General features: G+C 47.5%; 1 protein-coding gene across 1 annotated transcript in view; it reads left to right on the top strand.

The window, feature by feature from the left end:
* The window catches only part of LOC126388041 (arf-GAP with Rho-GAP domain, ANK repeat and PH domain-containing protein 1), a 36,822-nt gene that overhangs the window by 8,081 nt on the left and 19,505 nt on the right, over nucleotides 1–9,236 (top strand). The window contains exons 4-13 of the mRNA XM_050040932.1: nucleotides 584–779; nucleotides 853–951; nucleotides 1,305–1,409; nucleotides 2,869–2,929; nucleotides 3,023–3,143; nucleotides 4,975–5,239; nucleotides 5,893–6,092; nucleotides 7,705–7,790; nucleotides 7,913–8,095; nucleotides 8,312–8,380. Coding sequence (XP_049896889.1) covers nucleotides 584–779; nucleotides 853–951; nucleotides 1,305–1,409; nucleotides 2,869–2,929; nucleotides 3,023–3,143; nucleotides 4,975–5,239; nucleotides 5,893–6,092; nucleotides 7,705–7,790; nucleotides 7,913–8,095; nucleotides 8,312–8,380 — 1,385 coding nt within the window. The remainder of the gene's footprint in view (nucleotides 1–583; nucleotides 780–852; nucleotides 952–1,304; nucleotides 1,410–2,868; nucleotides 2,930–3,022; nucleotides 3,144–4,974; nucleotides 5,240–5,892; nucleotides 6,093–7,704; nucleotides 7,791–7,912; nucleotides 8,096–8,311; nucleotides 8,381–9,236) is intronic.

Genomic DNA, 9,236 nt, shown 5'->3' with positions numbered 1-9,236 from the left:
TTATGTCTTTAAGGCAGTTATGGAGTTTAGTTAATTGATTACTTTCTTCTGGCTTCATCGATAAATACAACTGAGTATCATCCGCATAACAATGGAAATTTACAGAGTGATTTCTAATGATGTTACCTAAAGGAAGCATATATAGAGTAAATAGGATTGGTCCGAGCACAGAACCTTGTGGAGCTCCAAAATAAACTTTGGTACGTAAGGATGATTCATTATGAACGTCAACAAACTGAAAACGATCAGATAAATAAGATTTAAACCAGCTTAGTGCAGAACCTTTTAGGCCAATTAAGTGATCCAGTCTCTGCAGTAGAATTTGATGGTCAATTGTGTCAAACGCCGCACTAAGATCTAATAAAACAAGTACAGAGACGAGACGAAGGAAGGACACTTCAAAGGACCCTTGATGTGACATTGGTCCATCGATTCAATGATGGAAATTCGGACGTTTAAAGATCCTTGACTCTGAGAAGCACCACCTGTTCCTCCTCCTGCTCCTCCTCCTCCTCCTCCACCTTCTCCTGCTCCTCCTCCTGCTCCTCCTCAGTCTCATCTTCTCCTCCTGTCCTGGTTGCAGGTGTCAAACAGCCTCCTCACACCCCCAGAGAAGAGAACCCGTATGTTACCATATTGGCCAGCTGGGCGAGTCAAGAGGAACCTGACACTGACTCATCCAATGAGGATGAAGACACAGGCGCTGGCCACGCCCCCTCTGGTGCTGATGGACCAGTGAGTGAGGATCCTGCTTCTGACCCATCTTCAAACACCAACAGGTGAGTATAAAGTACTGCAGTACCTGCTGCTGCGTCCTGCTGCCGACTCATGACTGATGTTTGTGTTCTGCAGCGTCCCGACCAATCGGATCGTCCCCACTCGACCAGCCCCACCTCCTCCTCATCCTCCCAGATCCCAATCAGCAAAGCCTGTGAAACAGAAGACCCCGCGGTACACCTGCAAACACACAAACACACACACACAGAGTCACATTCACCATCATCATCCTCACTGTGACCTCGTCACATGTCCACGTTTGGTCATGGACTTTCCACGTCCACATATGACGTCCAAGGTACCCTGGGTGTGTTGGTTGTTGACGTTCTGGGACGCCGTGTAAACTTCAGCCTCTTACATGCATTGTCTGTTTTCAAAATACACTTCTGTTTTCACAGGAAATGTACAGTTTTATACAGTCTCTTTCAAAATAAAAGCATGTGGTTATGTTTAGCCAACACTCAGGCCCGGGGTTGTTTAGAGTCTACAGGTGTTTCTGTATCAGAATTCTGCTGTTTGTCCTGCAGGGCGGCGACCATCAGAGTGTCCAGGAAGAAGGGCGGCAGCGGGAGTTCATCTCCACAGGGCGCCGTGGTTAGAGCCAGCTGGTTGGATGTCTGGAAGGGCTTCAGGTAACATCATCATCAGTATCAGTATCAGTATTATCATTAATCCGACAGCCCTCCTGTGGGCCCTCGTATGGTTTATCAGATGACACATGAACAGCAGCTGTATTTACTCATACGACGAATCATCTGAAAGCTTTGCTCCTCGTGGTTCCACTAACACGGAACATTTCAAGATACAACCACCACAATAAACACCTGTCAGACAAACAAACAATTATTGCTCTCCTGTAAAGTGTTATCATAACCTACAGATCAGTAATATTAAAACATACTGACAACAGTCCGGACGATCTAAATCCTGTCAAATATTTGGCCCAATCACATGATCACATCCACAGATATCCACCAACCGCTGCTGCCTCCTTTCAACCCTTCATATGTCTCCTCATTCTGTCATCATGTCTTCTGTCCTGTCTGTAAACATATCGACTGCTCGCTGCCAAAATGGAGGTGACCTCCTGACCTTTTCATTGACACCTCACTTCAGCCAATAGGAGCCAACATGTCTGTATCAGCCACCGAGGGCCGCCTCCCTTCTCAGGTTACAGAGCCAATCAGTAGCCAGCAAGTAGTCAGTGAGCAGATTTGGAGCCTTCTTGTCCCACAGACTGTGAGACATGTAGAGACATGATGAAGTGATGTGTCCTCTGCATCCTCTGTGTCTCTGTGTCCTCTGTGTCCTCTGTGTCCTCTGTGTTTGATTCACAGTCAGATCCTGAAGAGACCTTTGTGTCTGTGTTCATCACTCTTTCACTCACAATCATTCACTTCATTGTTTCACCTCACAAACACATGTTGATTTGCTACTGTCAACTCTGACTGTGTGACGCTGAGTCATCTGGTCCCACTGTCTTTACACCTCATACCTCCCAGTCCTCCCAGTTCCCCCAGTCCTCCCACTTCTCCCAGTCCTCCCAGTTCCCCCAGTCCTTCCAGTCCTCCCAGTTCCCCCAGTCCTCCCAGTCCTCCCACTTCTCCCAGTCCTCCCAGTCATCTGCAGCAGCTTTGCTCAAGAGAACATTGAGATAAAAACCTTTTTATTAAACATGTCTGACTCAGTAACAGAAGCTCTGACAGAGATTCTGAGTGTTGGGAGAAACCACAGTGTTTCCTTTCAGATGAGACCATGTGTGTACATTTTACTGCGGGTTTGATTCTGAAAGAATCTTTTTAAGATGAATTTAGGGTCATTTTAAGACTTTAATAACAAACCTCAGTGATCTGTCCTTCAGACTCTGGTGCTGCAGTATTCACAGAGACATTATGCTGAGTCCATCAGTAACAGTGTGTTAGTAAAGCTGCATCAGACCGGTCAGGTGATCATTTAAATGTAAAACAACAGGAGATCCAGAACTGACCCCTGAGGGACACCAGACCAACAGCTGTTCATCAGGACAGATGGATGGACGGAGGCAGATAGAGACAAAGATAAACAGACATGTCTTCTCTCTTTGTCTCACAGACACAGTGTTTTATGGGCGACGTTGGACGGACAGCTGATGTCTCTGTGGAAAAAACGCACAGTAAGTGTCTGTCTTTCTGTCTGTCTGTCTGTCTGTGGATACATACCTGTCTGTCTTCCTGTCAGTGATGGGTGTGTTTGTTTCTTTGATCAGGACCGGTTCAGTGAGCTGCTCTTTCACGTCTCCAGTATCACCAATGTGAAGAAACAGGACAAAGGCAGATTCTCCATTTACTTCAAGAAGAAACATTATGACTTCATGGCTCATAATGACGGTGAGATCATCACTGCTGTCACCGCCGCCGCCGTTCATGCTGCATGCTGAAAATAAAACTGAGTCTATGCAGCAGAAATAATAACACCATCAAACAACCTAAAAGCAATGTTTTATCATATGGTCATGTCTCACCTGAGATGTAATATTTACCTTCATATCACTGCAGATATCTCAGCTGATACCTGTCAGAGGAACGTGTGACAGGTGCACGTTCTTACTTATTAAACACCTGTTAAAGGAGAAGTCTGGTATTTTGCACTTTGAGCCCAATTTCTGGGTTGTTTATGGTGAAATAGAGTGGCTAAGACCAAAACAGTGACGATTGCTCATTTTCAGAGAATTTGTCTTTCCCCTGCCTGGCTTATCACTGCTGCCTATGGCCATGTGTGAACCTGTCCTCAAACCACCCTAAACGTTCGTTTCCAAACCCATGAAACTCACCTAGTGGTCAGTGGTGTTCGCTGATGTTATGGCATAAAAATCGTAGCAAACTTTGGTTTCTGTGATGATTTATTTGACATTTTGTCTACCCTATTGGTTTTCTATAGAAGCCTCATTGTCGGAAACGTAAAGGGGGTTGTTTACAGCAAGGTTGTAGTCATTGTAGTCTTTTAGCTCAGCAAAAGTGCCGACTCGACAGAGCTGTGTGCGGTCCTGGAGGAAGGGAGGTCGATGACAACTCCTCTTCGGAGGAATTCTTCCGCAGTCACTGACCGCACAAGACTTGCCCATTATTACTCTCTTGTAAACAACCTTCGCAGTATGATGCCTTGAAACACAACGCCAACCTTCTTGTTTTCTGTGTCCCATTACATTGCAATGGTTTCCTGCCAGTTGGCGACACCCACGTAAAGGAGCATTACCGCCATCAAGTGGGCTGGAGTGTATAATGCTTCAGGGTCAAACGAACGATCAAGTGGAAGTTTACACACGGGTGTGAGGCGGCTGAAACAATAGTTCCACAATCGCGATGAACAGCGAAAACACGGATGGAAACCAGAGTTTGCTACGATTTTTATGTCAGAACATCAGCGAACACCACTGACCACTCGGTGAGTTTCATGGCTTTGGAAACGAACGTTTAGGGTGGTTTGAGGACAGGTTCACACATGGCCATAGGCAGCAGTGATAAGCCAGGCATGGGAAAGACATATTATCTGAGAAGGACCAATCATTACTATTTTGGTCTTAGCCACTCTATTTCATCATAAACAACCCAGAAATGGAGCTCAAAGTGAAAAATACCAGACCTCTCCTTTAACGTGTCAGAGAAAAGACCAACGTGTTCTCATCTCGTCACATATGGACGCTTCGTCAGTGGACTTTCACGTCTACATATTACACCCGAGGTATCGTCCTGTGTCTCCTGGTGACATTCTGAGAGGGGACATCGACAAATCACCTGGTTTAGAAAAAAACATCCAAGGTCATAGTCCAGGGTTCCAGGGTGCAACAGGCGCCGTCCAGCCGACCGGCAGCGTATCATAACACCATCCAACTGTGTTAACAACTGACACCGCCTGGCAGCACATACCGCCGCTAAAGGTGGCGTTACAGCGGTCAGGTGTCTGACTCCGAAATCACTGACAAAGTGTTTGATGACTTCAGAATGAGAACAGGTGTTTGTGGGTACGCTCATTTATACGTTCAGCTATGGGTCATCAGCTGCGTCCAACTGTACCAGGATCAGTAAAACATGGTGGCTGCGTGCTGAATGAGCAGGACGGAGGTTATCTGCAGGAAGATGTCGAGAGACGTTGAGGGACAAACAGTCTCCAGGCTGAATCTGTTTTGTACTGATTCTTCTTCTTGGTTTTCTCGTCTCTCAGAGGTCCATGAAGGTTGGGTCACGTCTCTGCTAGCATCTCGAGGGCAGCCAAGCCCCGCCCCCCTAGAACTCCATGGACAAATCACCATCAAGGACCCGCGGAGCCGCGCCTACGCCGCCCTGTGGGGTCACGACCTCTGGATTTACCCCAGCAAGGAAGGCTTCCAGCTGGGTCTCGCCTCCTTCTCCGTCCCCCTGAACGTGGCCACGGTCAAACCCACAGGAAAACACTCCTTCACCCTCATCACGCCATATAGGAGCTTCAAGTACGCACCTGACTGTCTCCACCTGTCTCTGTCTGTCTGTCTGTCTCTATCTGTGTCTCTGTCTGTCTGTCTGTCTCTGTCCTTGTCTGTCCCTATCTGTCTATGTCTGTCTGTCTGGCTCTGTCTGTCTGTCTCTGTCTCTGTCTCTGTCTGTCTGTCTGTCTGTCTGTCTCTGTCTGTCTCTATCCCTGTCCCTGTCTCTGTCTCTGCCTCTGTCTCTGTCTCTGTCTCTGTATCTGTCTGTCTGTCTCTGTCTCTCTGTTTCTGTCTCTGTCTGTCTGTCTGTCTGTCTCTGTCTCCGTCTCTGTCTCTCTGTCTCTGTTGCCACCTGTCTGTGTCTGTCTCTGTCTCCGTGTCTCTGTCTCTATCTCTGTCTCCACCTATCTGTCTCTGTCTCCACCTGTCTGTCTCTCTATGGTCAGACCTACAGGAAAACACTTCTTTACCCTCATCCCACCCCACAGGAGCTTCAAGTACAACCGTCCATCTCCACCTGTCTGTCTCTACCTGTGTAACGTTCTTTCTTGTGTTCTTCCCGCCCCCTGTCTCCCATTGGCCACGCCCCCTGTACCCACTTTACCCCGCCCCAAACTCCACTTGACCCCACCCCCTGTACCCCCTTGTCTCCCCTTGGCCCCGCCCCCTGCCTGCAGCCTGTCTGTTGATTCGTCAAAGGACCTGTCCATGTGGTTGGACAGTCTGTCCTCATCTATCCGCAGCGCTCTGTCCAGCAGCCAGGTGGCGCTGCGTCTCTGGGAAAACCCCGACAACAAGGTGTGCGGTGACTGCGGCTCAGCCAATCCTGAGTGGGCGTCGGTCAACCTGCTGCTGGTCATCTGTCAGGCCTGTGCAGGTACGAGCTAATGAAGGCTAATCACGTGTACAACACACCTGGACCTGGACCTGGACCTGGACATGACTTCTGGTGTCAAACCAGGTCTCTGCCTGGTCATGATCAAAGGGAAGGCTTGTATGTGACTGAAGCGAGAAGTCTAGCTACCACACAGGTCAGAGGTCAGAGGTCAGGGGTCAGAGGTCAGGGGTCAGAGTCTGTTGCAGAGAACAGAAACATATTAACAGTTAAAGATGTTGGTTTCAGTTCAATGTTAATCAAAACAGACCTGGTGAACCTCCACCAGACGACTCAGATGACTCAGACGATGACTCAGACGACGACTCAGACGACTCAGACAACGACTCAGACGATGACTCAGATGACTCAGACAACTCAGACAACTCAGACAACTCAGACGATAACTCAGATGACTCAGACAACTCAGACGATGACTCAGATGACTCAGACGACTTAGACGAGTCAGACGACTCAGATGACAACTCAGACGACGACTCAGACAACGACTCAGACGACTCAGACGATGACTCAGATGACTCAGATGACTCAGACAACTCAGACGATGACTCAGACGATGACTCAGATGACTCAAATGACTCAGACGATGACTCAGACGACTCAGACAATGACTCAGATGACGACTCAGACGATAACTCAGATGACGACTCAGACGACTCAGACGATGACTCAGACAACTCAGACGATGACTCAGATGACTCAGACGACTCAGACGATGACTCAGATGACTAAGACGATGACTCAGACGACCACTCAGACGATGACTCAGATGACTCAGACGACTCAGACGATGACTCAGACAACTCAGACGATGACTCAGATGACTCAGACGACTCAGACGAATCAGACGACTCAGATGACAACTCAGACGACGACTCAGATGACGACTCAGACGACGACTTAGACGATGACTCAGACGACTCAGACGACTCAGACGACGACTCAGACGATGACTCAGATGACTCAGATGACTCAGACGATGACTCAGATGATTCAGACGACTCAGACGATGACTCAGACAATGCCTCAGAGGACTCAGACGATGACTCAGATGACTCAGACGACTCAGACGATGACTCAGATGACGACTCAGACGAGTCAGACGAGTCAGACGACTCAGACGATGACTCAGATGACTCAGACGACTCAGACGATGACTCAGATGACTCAGACGACTCAGACGACTCAGACGATGACTCAGACGATGACTCAGACGACGACTCAGACGATGACTCAGATGACTCAGGCGACGACTCAGATAACGACTCAGATGACTCAGATGACTCAGACGTTGGAATGTGAGGAGCTGGTCAAAGTAGGCGGACCTTAAGTTAAAACATCGGGGAGCTAGAAAGGATCGTTCATCAGATAAAGGAGATTTTATTTAGATGAGCAGTCACCTGAACTACCTGAGGACAGGTGTCTAACACACCTGTGTTTAATGCTAATGTTGCTAGCAGGTGTATTGGTTTAAATGCAGAATGCTAATGTTGCTAGCAGGTGTATTGGTTTAAATGCAGAATGCTAATGTTGCTAACAGATACATTAGTTTTAATGCAGAATGATAATATTGCTAAAAGGTGTCTGTTCTCAGGTCAGCATCGAGCTCTGGGCACCAACCTGTCCAAGGTACGCAGTCTGAAGATGGACAACAAGGTCTGGACTGAACCACTCATACAGGTGAGGGGGGGACTGAACCACTCATACATGTGGAGGGGGGGACTGAACCACTCATACAAGTGGGGGGGACTGAACCACTTGTACAGGTGGCATGTCTGACTTTTAACCTGTTCCCCTCCCAGCTGTTTGTTACCTATGGTAACCGGCTGGCCAATCAGATGTGGGCTCCGGCAGTGCCAGCGGCGGAGCAGCTGCTTCCCGAGTCGTCTGATGAGGAGAGGTTCAGGTTCATCCAGGATAAATACAGCAGGGGGCGCTACAGACGAGTCCACGCTCTGGCCTCCTCACACTCTCTGATGGATCAGGTTTGACTCCGTTCACACTTGTAGACTCATTACCGTGGTAACAGACGTCAGGTCGAGTAGTGTCTGATACGTACGACCTCTGACAATCACACAGGATGTAACATGTTTGTTTAACATGATCAGCTGTAGATGAGTCGATACAAACATCAGCTGGACTTGTATGATGGTGATGATGGTGTGTGTGTGTGTGTGTGTGTGTGTGTGTGTGTGTTTCAGAGGCTGCGTCAGGTGGTATGTGGAGACGACGTGGAGGAGACGATGTCTCTGATCTGCTCCGGAGCAAAGGTCTGATGGTCTCAGACTTTGGTCCTTTATGACCCATAATAAGTCATTAATGATTGATCTCACACACACACACACACACACACACACACACACACACAGGTGTCATAGTAATAATTTGAAACATATGGCTGTAAATATGTTTTCAGTGTTTTTATTTGATGTTTAATGACATCACACAGATGACATCACACATGAAGTTTACCTGAAAAGATAAATGTAAATATAAATATTTACATCAGTCCCAGTTTCCTGTTTGTGTCTCTGTTGTTCAGTATTTGATGTTTTTCTGAACGACTCCTCAGGAGGTCGTTTTTTTTGTTACAACAGGAAGTTGAAGTGTTTCGTTGTTTGGGGAGTGACACAATAAGAGTCACGTCTCAGCAGCCAATCAGGATCCATGAAATAACTGATGTGTTTCTGTTGTCATGATGACTGCACCAACGTGACTCTAGTCTGCTTTCCATCCACCTGTTTTTATTTGCATTTTCAACAATTGAAGAAAAAAAGGAAGAAATTCGAAATAAAGTTTTTGCGCTTGGAGGTGGTGGAAAAGTCAGTGTAGCGATATTAGGAAAATGCAACTTTTGGCAATGGAAACAGATTTAGCGAATAAACAATGACGTAGGCTACCGGATCCTACTTCTACTTCACACACACACACCTGTGTGAACTTAGAGAGAGGTAATCACTCCAGTGTCAGGTGAGTGTATTTCACAACTTACCTGAATAAACTGGATGTGTTGAATACCGCTACATCATGTGCGCTGCCTGGTGTACCAACACAGACATCACGGCATTATGTAGGCTACGCTGACAACGCTGATATGAGTGTGATGAGAGCTCTCGCAATAGCCAA

Source organism: Epinephelus moara, chromosome 3 (assembly GCF_006386435.1).
Source record: "Epinephelus moara isolate mb chromosome 3, YSFRI_EMoa_1.0, whole genome shotgun sequence".
Classification (NCBI taxonomy): domain Eukaryota; kingdom Metazoa; phylum Chordata; class Actinopteri; order Perciformes; family Serranidae; genus Epinephelus; species Epinephelus moara.
Note: the sequence above shows the minus strand (reverse complement) of the source record. Positions and strands in the feature narration are given on the sequence as shown.